Source organism: Cibotium barometz, chromosome 55 (assembly GCF_041138505.1).
Source record: "Cibotium barometz isolate CiBa-2024 chromosome 55, ASM4113850v1, whole genome shotgun sequence".
Lineage (NCBI taxonomy): Eukaryota > Viridiplantae > Streptophyta > Polypodiopsida > Cyatheales > Cibotiaceae > Cibotium > Cibotium barometz.
Genome location: NC_141100.1, coordinates 6,907,843 through 6,926,764, shown reverse-complemented (window position 1 = coordinate 6,926,764; position 18,922 = coordinate 6,907,843). Strand labels below are relative to the sequence as shown.

Sequence of the window (18,922 nt, the reverse complement as noted above, 5' to 3'; positions counted from 1 at the left end):
GTTTAAACAGTGGGTCATGAATATTGGGAATGGAGTGGATTGTAGCGATAATAATACGATGGTGACACTACCAAGTAATATGGTCTTGCAAAGATCGACTCTTAAAGACTTGGTACATTGGGTATACTCTGAATTGGTTATCACTACGATATATGCTTCATACTTTAGTGAGCGTGCTATTCTTGCTCCGATAAACAGTCAAGTGGATATTGTGAATAAGACAGCTTTGGATGCAATGCCTGGTGAGCCTAAGCAATATTTCAGTGCAGATTCAATTCTTGAAAATGACAAAAATTCATTCCTATATTCCACAGAATTTTTGAACACAATCGACCTTCGGGGCGGATATCCACCTCACTTCTTGGTTTTAAAGTTAGAAGCTCCTGTTATTTTGCTTCGTAACTTGGATCCAAGACGTGGACTCTGTAATGGTACACGGATGATATGTAAGGTCTTTCACCCTAAAGTCTTGGAGACTGAAATCATCACTGGTACTAAAGTTGGTGAAAGAGTATTTCTTCCACGAAGTACCTTTATATGCAGCGAGGCCCAACTACCATTCACCATGAGGCGAAGACAGTTTCCCGTGCGATCGGCATTTGGCATGTCAATAAACAAACCACAAAGCCAAACCCTAAATGTCTTGGGGTTGTATTTGGTGATTCCAGCGTTTACTCATGGAAAATTGTATGTCGCGTTGTCATGAGCACGGTCTCCTCATGCTGTGAAGGTGTTACTTGAGGATAACGCTAATGTGGAGTGTTCATTTGATGATCTTCAAAGTTATACACCTACAACAAACAATATTGTTTATAAGGAGATCTTGATGACTTCAGAGTGACAAGTCAGGTTTCTTATTTAAGTTCTGCAATTTGATTAATTTTGTTGTGATTTTTTTTTTTATACATATTTGTCCATGGTAAAAGTACCTATTTTTGTTGTTTATGTTTTGACAGACATGTCTAAGATTACCTTTACATTGGACATGCCTTTACATTGGACATGCCTTTGTCGAGGATAGCAGGTGAGTTATTCTCTATATTTGCATAACTTTTCTTGATTACAAAGTATGGAACATGACATTCTATACTGATGTCTATCTATACAGAGCCACCGCTATGGTCAGCTCCTATTACTGCAGGTCACGTAGCAGGGATTATGATTGATGCTTATAGGGATGGGTAAGTATAAGTGTAATTGTTAGGCATTGTATAAATATTTTTTGAATCTATATATAAATAATTGTATAACCTATTTGTTATGCTTTAATTTTAGGATATTGCATGACATTGATACGTTTATGGTAAGAGTTGGGCATCGAGATGTATGGGATCGGTGTTCCTGATGAGGAGTGGAGTGTCTATTTGTTTTGGAGAGAGATGGACAGATGCTTTGCATCATTTGAGGGGTATTCAGTACCTGATGACTGGTTGTTTCTTACATCCATCATGACCATTGGTATTTGTTATGGGTTTTATACTAGAGCTTCTCATGTACCATTCACTCAATGTTCTATTGTACGAGGTAATTTTGATTATGTTTTTCTATTATAAGATTTTTTTGAGATTTTACGTGTTGTTATGTGCAGGTCCTTTTGAGATTTGATTTATCGTTGTTTCGTTTGTGCAGGTCCTTTGCATTCATCGATAGTAGAGCATGTGCGGCATGGATCACCGCTTTACAATAGAGAGCGTATTGTGAGGAGACAAATAAATGATCCTTCTTATAAGAGAAGAATTCAATTTGTTGATTCTGACATTACTGACTGAGAATACGTATTTTGTGGTGCATATTGAGAATATGTAATATTGGTCCTTTTTTGCATCTTCGTATGCTACATTACTATGATATTTTTATTTTCGCTACTATAAATCTACGAGACATGAATGTTATTTTGAGATATGTATATATGAAGTCACTTGAAATAATGTATTGTGTTTACTTAAAATATGACCTAAATTGGAGAAACTGAGCCTATTTTTTCTGGATGCCGCACAGCAACGCGCGGGTCCAATACTAGTACATTTAATAGAAATGAAAAAACATTTTGGTGCCATGTGTTTATACGATATTTATTGAAACTACGGGACGACGTGGACAAACACCCTCATCCGCTTCTCAAACCGAGGTTTTGAAGCTGGTGTCCTCACTCTCGAGAACTTAACAGTGGGAAGATGACGACTGCATCCTCAACATCGAGTTTCAGCTCCAGCTTGAGGCGTGCTGATGTGGAAGCCAGCAAGGCACGTGGCCCTATCTCATATTCTTCTTCTCGCAGGAAAGTGCTGAATGCAAAGCCCAAAAGCAAGGTCTGCCTTCAGAGCTCCTTCAGCAACCCTAATTTTGCACAGAGAACCCAGGTTTCTTCAGCGTCAAGAGATCTTCACACTCATCCCATCATGATTGCTGCAAGTTCTGCTGTTTTGGAGGGATACACTGCTAGCATCACCACAGAAAAGCTCACCATCAGCCTAGGCGTGCGAGGATACCCTATCTACATCGGCTCTGGGCTTCTCGACAATACTGAAGTTTTTAAGAGGTAATCATTTACCATTTTTTTCCTGTCTTTTTCCATTTTTCATTTCCCTTCTGGTGTCTCTCACTGCACCTTAATGTGGTTCTAATAAATTAAATCATTCAAGAGATGGAAAATTTTCAACTACATGTATGTAAGTGTAAGTATGTGAGAAAGAAAGAAAGATATATCAATGTCCACAAAAGACTCAAAGGGTCTATGAGACAAAGAAGTGTTACAATAAATCCATGGAATGTCTAGCTCATGGAAAAGAAAATAAATGAGGTTCCTAGACAAAGAAATGACCATGTGACTGGAGTGTCACAAGGTAGCGTTGTGGCTGTGATATAATGTGGAGAAGTCCATACAGATACATGGGGGTGTCACTGTGCTGGAGGCTGGAGCTGCATCTGTAATCTCATAAATGCTCTCTATGTCCAGTGTCTCTAGAGGGGCTTCTCCATGCCGAAAGAATCTTTTGGATGTGGAGCTGTTGACCCCTAGTGGGTCAAGGACGTCTGGCTTGCTACAGCTAGAGTGCTCTGTCAAGAGTGACTCTTGGGAGTTTGGTATTGCATGTGTGCATTTCCTTGCCCATTTAGGTGAGTTCTTTGTATCCAGTCCCACATGAGACGATTGCTGGGCATCTTTCTTAATGTCACTAAGTAGAGACCTAGGCAATGATGATATGGAAAATCCACATGGAGAGAGAGAGAGAGAGAGAGAGAGAGAGAGAGAGAGAGAGTTTATTAACGTCTACTAAAGAACCAAAGGGTCTATGAGACTAAAAAGATGTTACTTATGTTCCATGTGTAGACTGGATGTTACAGCACAATAAAGAAAAAGACAAGGCTTACAGTAGGTCTCTATGTGTACAATGTAATGATAAACATGGAGAGCTCAAATGTCCATGGCGGAGTAGAGAGATTAATGCTATGAAAGACCCAAAGGGTCTATGAGACCTAAAGAGTACAATACATAAATGATTGCCATGTGTACACTAATGGAAGCGTGCGATTTTAGTTCGTGTGTGATCACATGACGGTGTGGCTTTCACACATGGCCTGACACAACTACCCCTAACTTGGACATTGACTTGACACCTGACTTCATGGGGCTAATAAGTGTCTGGTTTGGCTTGTACAAACATTACATCTTGCAAATAGGGTTACAAAAGACTTGTGCCACGAGCACGACTGGACCAAACCCTAAAGACCTAGATGGCGCATGGCGACCTATCCCTTGGACTAGGGCTCATAACCTACCCAAGGCTCATGAGAAAAAGGATCCTTTGTCCTAGACAAACGAGAATGTCCACGTGGCACCCTAGAATAGGTGGTGCACGTGATGCCATGCTTCACATTCTTCTTGTTGCCATCTGTATCACACTATCCACTCTTTATTCTACCAACGGTATTCAGCTTCGTGTATGACAAATTCCCGTTCGTATCGAGCTCACAAAAGCGGGAGAAACGGCTATGTTGGGAGAGGAAACAACGAAATGGCTACTTGCTTGATGGAAATGTGTTTCCCTGCATTCGGTCTCATCGAAATGGCGACTAGGAGCTTGGTGAAACGTGTTCGCCCCGTATCGTTACTGGTTTAGGGCTGGGTGTATTTGGCGGGATATGGGTGCCGTTTTGAGCCTTTTTACGAAGGTTTTTTAGGTGTAAGCCTTAAGGTGGCCACTTTTGCACACGTGGCCACCTACTCACTTGGAAAACACGTAAGCATGATAGTTGCAAGATGCCAATCCATACGTGTAAGCGCTTAGCTAAGAGCTTTGAAGGCGCTGCCTGCCCATTTGCTAATCGCCAGAGCTTGCAACGCACCAACCCATGATACATAGTGCGCACATGCTATCATTAATGCTTGAAACTTTGGAAGTTGGTACTTTAGCCTTCTCTACAAAGTACCAACTTGCTATTACACACAATCTAAAACATTCTCTCTCTTAGTCTCTCTCGTAGTTATAGACTCCAAGTGCCAAAAATCTGGTCCTACTATAGGACTCCTACTGACCCAATCCCTAGGGGATTGAATGAAAAGAATGATGAGCCTTGAATGCCTTTTATAGGCCCTTGGGAAAAGAGAAGTGCTGGCCGACCAGCAGTCGGCCAGCCGACTGGCTAATAAATCCCAACATGCTATTATTTGCAGTCGCCTTGCCATGTCTGGATGCCCCTTCAGCCGCCTTGCCATGTCTGGATGCCCCTTCAGCCACCTTGGTTTCTAGTACAGCCGACCCCTCCTGGAAGCAGCCGACAGTACCCTTTTCATGCGCATCCTGGTATTCTCCAAGTCCCCTCTAGCCAATCTGCACTCTGTGCTCCATAACCCTGGCTCTAATGGTCTTTTTCTGGTCACCTCTGTTGGACAATCTCTGAGAATGTCCATGGCATATTCATGCACATGACATCCCCCTCTGCTAAACTTGATGACGGGATTCCAACCTGTTCTTGGATGACTGTCATCATCCCACTCTATTCCCGGAGTCCCTTTGTCATCCATCCATCCCTGGCAACCCTTTTCTCTGAAAGCCCGGCCCGGTCTCCAAAACCACTGTGTCTTAGAATAAGATCTATGCATTTGTTCCATCTAGTCCACAATCCATTCCTGCCCTGACTCTGAACACTGTCTTAGTCTTATTCCTGAGAAATGAGTCTGGCACTCTCATATCACCCCTTGGAGGATAAACCTCCCTTGGGACCGTTGCCTGAGAACCTATCTGGCTCACCGGACTGCCATCCCCTTTGGCACTGTGGAACACCACCAACAAACCTCCTGGGAGTTCTTCTCGGATCTGTGCTCCTTGCCTTGGGCTTCGTATCCGTGTACTTTCCTGTACCTTGGATCTGTACACCATCATATGGGACTGAGTCAGTGTTTAGCTTTGCTGAGCCTGATGCTTTGATACCAATGTAACACACGAAAGCTCTGGGAGTCTTCTTTCAGCCCTAAACACTACTGGAAAACCATCTGATGCAAAACGCAGATATAGAGAGAGAGTAGAGAGAGAGAGAGATGTGCTGGAAATTCAGTATATTTCATATGGTACAAAAAGGGTACTTTGCTACAGCCCTAGGCTGCCCTCATAAAAAGGTGTAAACACCCAAAAATCTGGTCCTACTATAGGACTCCTACTGACCCAATCCCTAGGGGATTGAATGAAAAGAATGATGAGCCTTGAGTGCCTTTTATAGGCCCTTGGGCAAAGAGAAGTGCTGGCCGACCAGCATTTGGCCAGCCGACTGGCTAATAAATCCCAACATGCTATTATTTGCAGCCGCCTTGCCATGTCTGGATGCCCCTTCAGCTGCCTTGGTTTCTGGTACAGCCGACCCCTCCTGGAAGCAGCCGACAGTACCCTTTTCATGCAGCCGACAGCATCCTGGTATTCTCCAAGTCCCCTCTAGCCAATCTGCACTCTGTGCTCCATAACCCTGGCTCTAATGGTCTTTTTCTGGTTACCTCTGCTGGAGAATCTCTGAGAATGTCCATGGCATATTCATGCACATGACAGACGGCCCCTGCATTGGGCCGACCAGCAGCCCACCCCATATACCTATTCAGCAACCAACACGTCATATTCGACATCATACACTGGATCTTCTGCTGCTGCTGCCGACCTACCTCTGAAGCAGCCTGGGTCTTCACCATATCAGCGTTTTTCTGCTGCAGCACTTCTTGGGACACCAGCCCACTTTCTGCTCCATCACATCAGCGTTATTCTCCTGCAGCTCACCTCAGGACAGCAGCCCAGTCTTTGCTTCATCATCATCACATCATTGGGACAGCAGCCCTCTCTGCTTATTATCAGCTCACATCGTTTGGACAGCAGCCCTCTCTGCTTATCTTCATTTGACAGCGGGACAGAAGCCCTCTTTGCTCATTCGACATCGACTCGCGACGGTAGCCCTCTGCTCTTCACCACCCGTCGGGTATTGCAGCACCCTCATCACTAGAGCCTGCACCACTCGGGACGGCAGCCCTCTCTGCTCTTTACCACCCGTCAAGTATTGTAGCACCCTCGTCACCAGAGCTTGCACCCCTCAGGTACCGCAACACCCTTGTCACCAGAGCCTGCACCACTACACCTTCTGTTGCCCACTACACCTTCCGTTGCCCACTACTGATATCTACCATCTCGGAGTGCCTCTGCATCCACTGACGCGAGCCTGACACCGAACACCTCACATCGATGCGAGCCTTTGTCACCGACCGTGCTTCAGCTCCCCTCGTCTTTGCTTCTTCGATGGTCTTCTACTCAGAGCCTCCTCACTATACATGATTTCATTCACCATCATACATACACTCATTCACCCATTTCATGCTGTGTTGATTTGCTCTGATCTCTCGTACATCTGGTCCTTTCGTCCTTTTTCCCCTCGTCTTTGCTTCTTCGACGGTCTTCTACTCAGAGCCTCCTCACTATACATGATTTCATTCAGTCCTTTTTCCCTCACATGGTATCAGAGCTATCGTGAGCAAAGGGATTGAAGACCTGGAGAGTACACAGCATGGATCGTCTACCCGCGATTCCGGAGGGCCAACCTTTCTCACCAGAAGTTGATTCTCCTTACTCAGATCTGGACCACACAGGGGATGGGACTTCTTACTCATTGGAGAGCCCTGTTCAAGGTCTTACATTGGGAGACGATCAGCCTGTCTACATCTACTCACCCTCTATACCTTTGCCATCACGATCTTCCTTTCGAGACTTATCAGACTTCGCTTCCAGAGAGGGATACATTCCTTTTGCCGGTGTGTCAGTGTGGGACCCTGGTATCCATTGTCATCTCATCTTCTCTCATGGTCCCCTTTTGGTATGAGAGGAGGTGTGTGAAAATGGTATTTTAGCCAGCCCAAAAAGGGTTTTATTTGTTTTTTTTGGTCTTGTGCTGCTGGCCACCGACAGCCCCTGCACTGGGCCAAGCAGCAGCCCACCCCATATATATATGCATCATTTCCATTCAGCAACCAACACATCATATTCAAGATCATACATAGCATCTTCTGGTGCTGCTGTCGGCCTACCTCTGCAGCAGCTTGGGTCTTCACCATATCAACCAGCACATCTTGGGACAACAGCCCGATCACATCAACGTTTTTCTCCTGCAGCTCACCTCAGGACAGCAGCCCACTCTCTGCTTCATCATCATCACATCGTTGGGACAACAGCCCTCTCTGCTCATCATCACATCGTTGGGACAACAGCCCTCTCTGCTCACATTGTTGGGACAATAGCCCTCTCTTCTCGTTATCAGCTAACATCATTGGGACAGCAGCCCTCTCTGCTTATTTTCATTCGACATCGGGACAACAGCCCTCTCTGATCATTATCATCATTCGACATTGGGACAGCAGCCCTTTCTGCTCATTTGACGACGACTCCGGATGGCAGCCCTCTCTACCCTTCACCACCCCTCAAGTATTGCAGCACCCTTGTCACCAAAGCCTGCACCACTCGGGATGGCAACCCTCTCTACTCTTTACCACCCCTCAGGTATTGCAGCACCCTAGTCATCAGAGCCTACACCCCTTAGGTATTGCAACACCCTTGTCACCAGATCCTGCACCACTACACCTTCCGCTGCCCACTACAGATACCTACCATCTCGGAGTGCCTCTGCATCCACCGACGTGAGCCTTCGACATCGACCACCTCACGGAGTGCCTTCGCCTCACATCAACGTGAGCCTTTGTCACCGACCGTGCTTTAGCTCTGACCTCGTCTTTGCTTCTTCACAAGTCTTCTACTCAGAGTCTCCTCACATCAGAGGGTCTCTTGTACATGATTTCATTCACCACCATCATTCACCTATTTCATGCTATGTTTCTTTGCTTTGATTTTTGTACATCTGGTCCTTTCGTCCTTTTGCCCTCACAGATTGTACTTATTTTTGTACATTATGAATATACTGCAACTCAGCTATCTCTCTCTTCTCTCCATCTTTTGCTTGCGTTTTACATCAGGTTGTTCCTGAAAGGTGTTTAGGGCTGAAAGAAGACTCCGAGAGCTTCCGCATGTGATAGGGGTGGAGCTCATGAGTAAAAGCCCATTTACTTGGTCTCGCTGAATATGGCATTGGAGCAGATCCTCATAGTTGAAGCTGATGTGGTCAGAAGAAGATTCTTCGTACCTAAGCTCGACCTAAATGCATGCAAAATAATGCTACATGTGGACTCATGCAAATATATGCGAGACTTGGATGCAAAAACCCTAACGCACATAGATTCAGTGCAAATGGCTATTGCAAACTCTCAATGTAGCCCTAAATGCAATTTGGGCTAAAAATGCAAACCCTTATACATGAATTTGGTTGAAGGACTTAATGCACATGCTAAAAGCTCCTCTAGATGACCTAATACATGGAAAAATTGGCTACAAAGGAAAAAACAAAAACCGTAATTGGTTGCTAACTTCCTGCAAACCCTAATATGCCGAGGAGAAACTAAGGGCTATGATACTAATGTCATATGAGTGTTGACAATGGAAGACTGCATCTTATATTAACACTAAGCAAAAGATGATTAACACTAATCTCTACTAATTTAAAAAACACTAGGAGAAGAAAGAGACAAGAGATGTAGCGCTAATCTATTATTTTGCAAAAGATGATCATATATACAATGGTACTTGGATCTAAACTTAGATCCTACTCATGCATGTCTGATTGATGGTTCATGTTTGTCCTTCACTTGTTTATGCTCTAACGCACATGAGGGTGGTTGGTTTTTGCTATTTACAACTTCTTCTAAGCCAGATGCCTTTGTTGCATGCTTTTGGTCTTGGCTCTTGATCCTTGGTCTTGACTCAGCAACTGTGTCTCTAAATGCCCAAGAATGACCTTTGACCTCCCTTTACGTCAGGATCTGATGGCAAGTTGTATTCAGGTTGACCATCCATTTTTAGGTCATAAAACATGATAAAAAATGTGACATACCTTACCTCTCACCTAAGGGCTTACGTGGCAGCATGTACAAGTGTCTAGTAGAGAGAGGCTAGGTGTGTGCACTGTGACATGTAGAGGATCTTTGACCGTCGTAAACACAACCTTAGTCTAACTAAACTGCACTTAATGATGTTTAAGAGATAGACAAATATGTGTCAATGCAATGCAGCTATATTAGATGATGAATGCGGTTACAATGAGATCCAAATGGATCTATACTGCTGAATATGCTGATGCGTTGGCTGGATATGCTGCTCCCAAAGCTTCCTGGAGGAGATGCGTTGGAGAACACCGTGCTGAATGCTGCTATGATGAGCTTGAATTGCTGAATGGAGAGGCGCCTGTATATATATGCAAGAATGCTGCTGGTCGGCCAGATGCAATGTCCACAACTGCTGTTGGCTGCCCCATAAATGAGCCTAAAAATGTCATAAATTAAACTATGTGATGCAGATGATGTGTACACTGTTGCAGGTGCCATTCCAGCCCCATACAATGATGTACAAGCTGAATTAAATGCTTTTAATGTTTGTAAAATGCCTGATAAATCCTGATGATACTTATGATGCTAAAATGATGCCATGTCACTGTACACCTGAATGGTGTGCACGTGACATGCACGTAGTAGCAAACGTGGCTAGGTGTGCAAAGGTCTATGGGTAGCCTCGGAACTACCACGTGGTACACTCATTGGACAGGCTGCTCTTGGTTATAATAACATGCCATAAGCAATATAAGGTGGCCAACCAGCATACGTGTGTCATATATATACGTGCATGGTAATTTTCATCAAGACTATCTACATTCACCTCAGCGCTAGAGTCCTCAAGAGTGTTTTGGTACAGTAGGACAAGTCAAGAAGGATCTTCAGTAGAGCACAATTGGGTGGTGGTGTCTTTGTGCACAGTCACCCCTTGTACTTGAAGTGCAATTGTAAATACTTCTTTCTTGTACATTATACATATCAATAATTTAGGACTCTTGTGTGTGTTGTATGTGTGATTCCACTACACTCTTTTCTATCTTTGAAAACCCTAGCACATAGGCACGAGTGTTCTACAGTTGATATTAGAGTCTACTTAACCTGCATTTTTTTTTCTTTTATAGCACTAATGTGGTGATGACCTCTTGGTGTATAGGGTAGAGCCCTTAGGATTCAAGAGTGCACAAGGTCGGGTTTGGGAAAAGTGCCTATTTGGTTTCTTTTTGGTATTTTTGGTGTAGGGCCGTTCCCTTGCCCCACCCACCCTTCCTCAGCGTGATGGGTTGCAACCCTCGCCATCATTCTTTATCCTTGGTTTCAAGCGACTTGTGGTGGATCCTGCACAGCTAACACATTTACTTCAAGGTCTCAAAGCAAGCATGGATGCCATGTCTAACTGTCTTGAGAGGATAGAGTTGGCACCCTGAGTGCCCAGTGTTCCGAGAAGAGTGATGAGGGTGGAGAGGATGAAGCGGATCACTTTACTTGCTCCATCAAAAGAAAGGGAAATTACATGGAGTGATAACAGCAATGCGTGTACAAACTTGACCCTTGCAAAGTATAAAAGCATGCTAGATAAGCCTAAAGCCCAATAAAACCTTCACCTGTGAAGCTCAACCTCAAATCTCAAAAGCATTTACACATCTAGGAGATAAAGGACAAGTTCTCCAGCTGAGTAATCGGGACCGATGTACAAGAGTGGCGGGATTCCAGAGCCAACAAACTGGTATAGGTCTAAGATCTAGATCAAAACAAGAACTGGAGCATCAAATCAAGACTGATTGTTTTCCATTACCTCAAGATCGGGAGATTGCAGCAGTTTAATGAGACTGCACAACTGAACCAGGTAGAAGAACAAGACTGCTATGGAGTGACAAGAGCCAGTTGTCTTTGTGATGCTTGATGATGCTTGGAAAGCCATTGATGATCACTGAGCCATTGACATGGTGTTGCAGACGATCAGGGATGAGACATAGCTGCTATAAATGAGAGTGGTGACCCTTGAGCATACCATTGGGAGCAACATAACCAAACAAGAGTCCCGTAGACAAAATGGTTGAGCAGAGCCAATGCATGGCCAAGAAATGGGATTGCAGAGTAGGAGGAGCACGAACGCTGAAGGCTAGCTAGGAGAGCCTAGGAAACTTGAAGGAGGCAAGGTAAGTAAGGGCATGAAGGTTGGCTAGATTGAACAGACTGAAAAAATGCCCATGTACACAGAATTGAGCCCTTGAAAAGAACACCACCATATGAAGGCTGCCCAGCAGGTTAGAGCGTGGCTACGGATGTGTAAAATTGGCAAGGCAGGGGCTGAGGTCGACCACAGGGCTGCTCCGGACATCCACGCATAGAGGAACGACGGAGATGCAGCTAGAAGGAGTTCTTCGCCAGGCAAGGTCACACCTCCCTAAGCCGCGAAGTGGAGGTTGGAATGCATGGACAAGAGCCAAAGAGGAGTTGAGAATACACGGCCATGAGCTCCAGAGACAGTAGGCAGAAGGGGGTGTTGCTCGGCTGAAGGCGGCAATGCATGTTGGAGCCAATCTTGATAGCGTAGTCCCAGAGTGCGCCGGTGGAATAGCAGGTTGACAGGCGCGAACCTCAGGCATGGGCTCGACTAGATGCGTGGTTGTAGTCGGAAGGGTACAGTCTGTCTCTAGCACCGAACCCACCAATGCTCCTAGCCTAGGAAGGAGCGGAAGGTACTCTCGGCGGAGTCCAGGGAAACAAACTGTAACATGGAAAAGGCGCTCTCCCTGCTCGGCCGCTGCTGGGTCAAAGCCATGCTGCCAAGGTCTGAAGAAAGCCCGAGCACCCCTGATGTCAAGGGGACTCATGGCTAGGACCTTGGCCATGCTCTGGGCTATCTCGAACTCGATTTGGTAATGTCCACGGCCCAGTAGCTGAACGTCGAGGATCTTGCCCACATCTGCAAGAAGGCGGGCCTGGAGAAGATCCCGGATCTCCCCTCTGCTGGGGCGAGTGCCGACTATACGGCAGATGGTGGTATGTGCCTGAAGGCGTTCCACCTCTGCGGCGAGGCTCGCTTCCTCTTCCGGCGAAAGAGAAAGCCTGATGGGGGTGTCCTCAGGGGCGGGCGAAGGGACTGTGGATGAGTCCCTAGGGGGGGGGAGAGGCAGCGAAAATAGAACCCTAGGGGGGGGGGGAGCAGCACGAAAAAAAAGGAGGGGGAAATGGGGAAGCGAGAGCTGGCGAGGGGGGGGGGGGGGGGGGCGAGGCGCTGAAGAGAAGGGGGCTGGGCGCGAAGGCGAAGAGCAACGGGAGGGGGGGGGGCGCGAAGGCGAAGTGCAGGGGAGGGGGGCGCTTCAGCGCAGGAAAAACAGGCGGAGGGGGGGGCGGCGCAAACCCGAGGGCAGGCGGAGGGGGGAAGGCGCGAGGGCGGGCAGGGTGAGGGGTGTGCAGACAGAAGCGCGAGCAGGGGGGGATAGCGGGAGCTTCAGCGAGCGTGAGAAGCGATCAATATAGGATCCCTACTCTCAGTCCTCATTGGGAAAGTTATGATATATCTCCAGCGATAGAGCGTAGATATTGGCATAGGCTTTGGCATTTATACAGGAGCCAGATCTCTCATTTCTTTTGGTTATTTTTACATGGTGGTCTTCCCACCAATCATTGGAGATCGATTTTTGGTGTGGCACCTACTTGTCCGAGATGTGCGGCAGATTTTGAGACTGTATAGCATTGTTTATGGGGATGCATCAATGCACAACGGATTTGGGGTTCTATAGCCCAACTTATGGGCAAATTGAGTGGCCACGCCATGCATGTGACTTTGGGGGAGTTGCTTGGCTCTCCCAGTCCGGTCCACAGCTTTTTTACGAGGGCAGTGGTACAAACTCTGCTATTTTCATTCGTAGAGATATTGCCTAGCATGGTTTGTTGCAGGATGTCCCTCACTCTAATTATACACCCCCTAGACAGAGGATTAGATTGTTGCTAGTATTATACCATGACAGATCTAGAGAGCTAGATGCACGGAGGCTATTGAGGGTGCCCAGATTTTTGGGTCTCAGTGCATTAGTACTATATGGGGTGATATCATCCATACTCTCATGGCTACTTGGGCTCGTATTTAGGGTTCTCTCTTTCCACGCAGGCAAAGTGCGTTATATTTATGCAAGAGTGGGACCATGGCATTTTCTTTTCCTCTAGTCCCACAGGTCTCTCATGGCATCATGATGCTCCTCAGTGGTTGAAATCACCTTAGTGGTCTCTCATGGCATCATGATGCTCCTCAGTGATGATGTTAGTGGGGATGTCGTAGTATCTTGTCCATACTATGCATGATGGAGTTGATGGTTTATTGTCTTGTGGATGACTACCATGAGGTTATAAATTGCACTTTCTTATAAGGTGAATTTGGGCATGTTCCTGGATTCATCTAGGTATATATTTATGCTGTATTAGCGGACATGCAAATTTCACATTGTGAAGTTTTCATCCAAGTTGTAGCCAAGTTGATATTGTGTTAATTCTTTCTGTCTTTAGTGGTGCATATGCCCTATCAACTACCTTTTTGTTGTAATAATTCAAACCGGCCTGTGGTAGAAACCAAAGTGCGGTAGACTAGCAGTCACCCAAACACAGTTGTAATCCAGCAAATAAGACAAATGTATGGGAGCTAGAGTGCTCCTACACAAAAAGAACAGCGACACTTGTTAGCCCCAAAGCTTGGCGCCCCTTTCGTTATTTCTTTATTCAAATTCAATGGAAGAATTTAAATGAGTACATCATGGCCATTCAAGGCTTGTATGTTTGCATGCCCAATCTGCCAATCCTCTGGACCTCTTAGCATAGAGGTTACACACAGCCTTGTGCCCCAAAAACACCACAATGTTATTCTCCTCTAATCAACCAAGATAGTGCATCCATGAGGTCTTGAATACGCATCTAACTGGCCCATGCACATAGCCACAACTCAGCCATGAAACAGTCCGTAAACTCTTCCAAATCAGTCCGAAAACTTGCCCTATTTCCACCCTCCAAACTACCAAACCCTTCCTCTCACAAAGGGCCAGAGAACAACTCCGAAACAGTCACAAGCCAGTGAAAAGAGAGACTCGGTTAGGCACTTCCTGCAGTCCCACCTGCTCGCAAAGAGAGAGAAACTTACAGTCCTTGTGTCGCCTTCCCCTAGAGAAAGAAAGAGAGAGAAGCCTGTCAGCTGTGCACTTCTGTGGCCACCAGTAAACTGCCCGCCTGCATGCATCCAGTTGAGAGAGAAAGCTGTATTAACGTCTATTAGAGGCCGAACTCGACCTATGAGACAATTCAATGTACAACTATCAATGTCTTCTGGATGTCCAGAAAAAAAAGGACAAAATGAACATGAAATAAACTATGAAAGTATTGAGCTAGTGGGGGGGTGTGATGGATGGAGCACTACTGCTAGAGGCTCAGTATGCAACCTATATGCATAGGGTATACAAGGATGCAATGTAGATCTGTCTAGCTCCAACCAGTACCATAATGGGGGTGTAATTGTTAGAAGTCATCTCCTGTCTTTACCAGACACCAGGGCCCATAGTCATAGGGGGAGGAGGGGACAGACCCTTGGAACGGGGGGACGCCGCCTCGGGGACGGGAACGGATGGACGTCCCCAGCTAGGCGTCCCTCACAAGGGACGGCGTTCCGGGGACGGATCCAGGAGGGGACGGTTGTGGGGGACGGCTGCATGGGAACGCCTGTAGGTTACTGTTTGGGCAATGGTTACATTTTTGACCTTTTTTTTTGGCCGTTTGGGAGGGGCTTTTCATGGGCCTTTACCCTTGGCCCATAGGCCTTGAGCCTTTGAGGCTTTGGGCCTTGGCCTCTCTCTTGCCTCCCTCCCTATAAGAAGACACACACACACACACTCCCTCTCACACTTCAAGCTTTAGCTTCACACACACACGTATACACTCTCTCTCCCTCAAGCGGCAAGCCTCAAGGACCAAGGTCTCAAGTTTCAAGCTCTCACACAAGCAAGCTGTAGCCTCTCAAGACACACTTTCCCTCACACTCTCTCTCAAGCTTCACACACACACACACACACCTATCCTCACACTCAAGTTCTCCCTCAACTTTCAAGGCTCAAGCCTCACTCTCTCTCTCTCTCTCTCTCTCTCTCTCAAGCTATCAAGTGACAAGGAGGCATCCATCATCCATGGCATCCTCCTGGTGGCAGTGGCTCTTCAAGTTCCAACTACCCATAGAAGGACGACGGGATGGACGTGGTGGGATGAGGTCAATCACACCCCATCCCCTCATGGAGGTGGTGCACAGCCATGGACAGGCAAGCTTTGCCCGTATAGGCGAGTGGGTGGTACTGACAAAGTAATTTTTAAGTGCCGTTCCTACCCCCGTCCCCGTTCCCTACTCCTCTTTGATTACTAGTGGCAGGCTCAGCACCATTACATGGGAGGAGCTTGTGCCCATGGTCTTGGACCAGGAAGAACGATTCACGAACCCTCCTCAGAGCGGAGGTTCGGATGCCTTAACTGGCCAACGGCCGAAAGGCCGGAAAAACAACAAGGGCAAAGGGAAGGCTTCACCGGAGAAGTCTTCTGAGAAGAAGCCTGACACAGATCGAGAGAAATTGAAGGCCGAGAGGTCCTGCAATGATTGTGGCGAGAAAGGCCACTATTGGCGGAAGTGTCCTAAGCGGACTGGGAAGTCAGCCTCAGCTGCAAAGACTCCAGCATTTGTGCACTTAGAGATGATGGACTTAGATACTTCATCGTCTTCGAGCGAGGAGGCAATTGGCTTCACCGCAAAGGATACCCAGGAGTGGATTCTTGACAGTGGTGCTTCCAGGCACAAAGACTTCTTTTTGGATCTTAAACGGCAGTCATGTCGCATCTTCATTTGCGACAACTCCACCATTCCGATACACAGTGAGGGCCGGATGGAGATTATTCCCGACGGAAAGGGGGGTAAGCATTCCTCCCATGTTCTTTACGTCCCTGCTCTTGGTTTTCATCTTCTGTCAGTGCATGAAGTATGCAAGACTGGCTTTCGGGTGGAATTTGAGGAGCATTTAGTTGCTCTATGGGACCGTGAGACTGGCTAGGTTGTTTGGGAAGGCGGTGTGGAGAATGGTATCTACAAGCTCTGCACTCTCCTCATTGACAGGTTCTCAGGTCAGAGATCTGTGGCACTTTCGTTTTGGCCACTTAAATGTGGATGTACTGCGGCGAGCTTTCCAGGACCAGATGGTGGTTGGCTTGCCAGATGTTGGCAGCAGGTAAGGACGTTGCAGTTCTTGCATACGTGGTAAGCAGCACATGGAATCCTTTCCGAAGCAGGCTTCCAGGCGGGCTTCAAAACCATTGGAGTTGATTCACACTAACTTGTGTGGACCTCAGCAGACACCATCATTGGGAGGATCTCTCTATTTCATGCTGCTTGTTGATGAGTGTACCAGATTCACGTGGGTCTACTTTCTTTCACAGAAGGACCAAGCTTTTGCACGGTTCAAGGATTGGCACGTGATGGTGGAAAAAGAGTCTGGATTGCAGGTAAAGACTCTTAGGGTTGACAAAGGGGGTGAATTCTCTTTGAATGTTTTCGTCAGATTTTGTGCAGATCATGGCATCAAGATAAACATGAATGTGGTGGAGATGGCGAGGACCATGCTGGAGCATCGTGATCTTCCTCGTCCACTTTGGGGAGAGGCTGTGGCAATGGCTGTCCATACCCTCAACCGGTCTCCAACGACTTTAGTACCTAATATGACTCCGTTTGAGGCATACTTTGGCAAGAAACCTAATGTCTCCCACTTCCGTGTTTTTGGGAGCGATGCGTATGTACATATTCCGAAGAAGCAGAGGGGGAAGCTTGACTCCAAATCCCGTAAGCTTATATTTGTGGGGTATAATTCTCTTTCCAAGGGATACAGATTGTATGATCCAGAGAGGAATGAGATTGTTGTCAGCCGAGATGTGGTCTTTGATGAGCATGTTCCAGTATCCACTGTCGAGGAGCCGCCACTTCTTGGAGATCTAGAGGAGTCTGATGATGATTCCCAGACCATTGTTCCAGTTGGTCAACCACAGTCAGTACAGGAGGTTGAGCCAGCGGTTGGAGTAGAGCCCCCGCAACAGCAGGAGGCTCCACGATCTGTTCGAGTACCCAGGTGGTTGATGGGCACCCTTCGGGAGTTAGGTGTCATGGAGCTATCCTCCGAGTGGACCTCAGAGAACGGCCCTCGAAGATCGCACAGAGTCCGCGACAAAAGCAATACAGCGGAGCTTCTTCAGGTAAACTATGCTTTGATGTCTCGTATTATGCGGGACAAGGAGCCCACTTCCGTTAAGGAAGCCCTTTCACAGGATACTTGGAGGAAAGGCATATAACTTTCTTTTTCTTTCTTTCTCTCTCCTCCCTGCCTGTGGGAAGGACTGCAGAGTGATCTGAAGGAATGGCCCCGAGTCTCCAAGAGAAACTCGAGGCTCTCGAGACGGCAATGAAGGCACTCATCAAGGAGAACAAGAAGACATCCGATTCCAACCTCAATGAGGTGGAGAACAAACTACACAGGCACATCATGCCTCTCGAAGCACGGGTCACGAACCTCGAACAAGAGAACACGGCACTCAAGGAGGAGGTGAGTGCATTGAAAGTGGAAATGGTAGCCATCAAGAATACTGAGAAGGAAGAAGGGGAGATCAATGACAACACTCACGGCCATCAAAGAAGAGATCTCCAAGGAGATCACAAAGGACATGGAGGGAAAACTCGAAGCCAAGCAGTCAGGATGGGTTGAGGTGGTGAAGAAGAACATCCGTAAAGAAGTGAGGGAGGAGACTCAAAGGGAAGAACACCAAATCATTCACACCACCATTGAGGAGGAGAAGATGAGGCATGCCCGCCGCCTCAACATTCGAGTCACAGGTATAGCCGAGACACCCGACTCCACTGCCGAGAAAGATGGACAGCTTCTATGCATGAAGCTCAGCTATAAGGAAGAGCACCCTCTCCCCTTCACCAAAGCATGGAGAGCCGGGAAAGACTCAACACGCAAGTGAGCCCTCATCCTACAGTTTGCAGGAGAGACGAAGATGGCCACCTTCATGAGGAAGAGGGTCATACTATGGGGTTTAGAGGGAGCTCCTATTTTCTTGGATGATGATCTCACGAGGATGCAGCTTGAGCATAGGAGAGCTTGCATGCCATGAGTCTTACACGCGAGGAGAGAAGGCAAGGCGGCCTTCTATCGAGATGGTCGGGTCATCATTGATGGCCGGCCCATGGATTAGCGGTTTGGGGCCTATGGGACATAGAGGCCACTAACAGAGATACACATGGCAGTATGGAACTGTAATGGTTCACTATGGGTGCAGCCTGGACGACTGGAGCATGTTATGGTGGGGGGAGACATCATACTTCTAACAGAGACACATCAGAGCCCAGAGAGAGAGGGCTACCTCGAGTAGAGGGATTTCAGACGGTGGTAGACTACATTA

The 18,922-nt window shown here is 46.9% G+C and overlaps 1 protein-coding gene across 1 annotated transcript in view; it reads left to right on the top strand.

Annotated features, from left to right (window-relative positions):
- Window positions 1–2,052: 2,052 nt before the first annotated feature.
- LOC147607306 (3-dehydroquinate synthase, chloroplastic-like) overlaps window positions 2,053–18,922 on the top strand; it is a 39,392-nt gene continuing 22,522 nt past the window's right edge. The window contains exon 1 of the mRNA XM_086790477.1: window positions 2,053–2,539. Within this exon, the coding sequence (XP_086646603.1) occupies window positions 2,175–2,539 (365 nt within the window). The 5' untranslated portion in view covers window positions 2,053–2,174. The remainder of the gene's footprint in view (window positions 2,540–18,922) is intronic.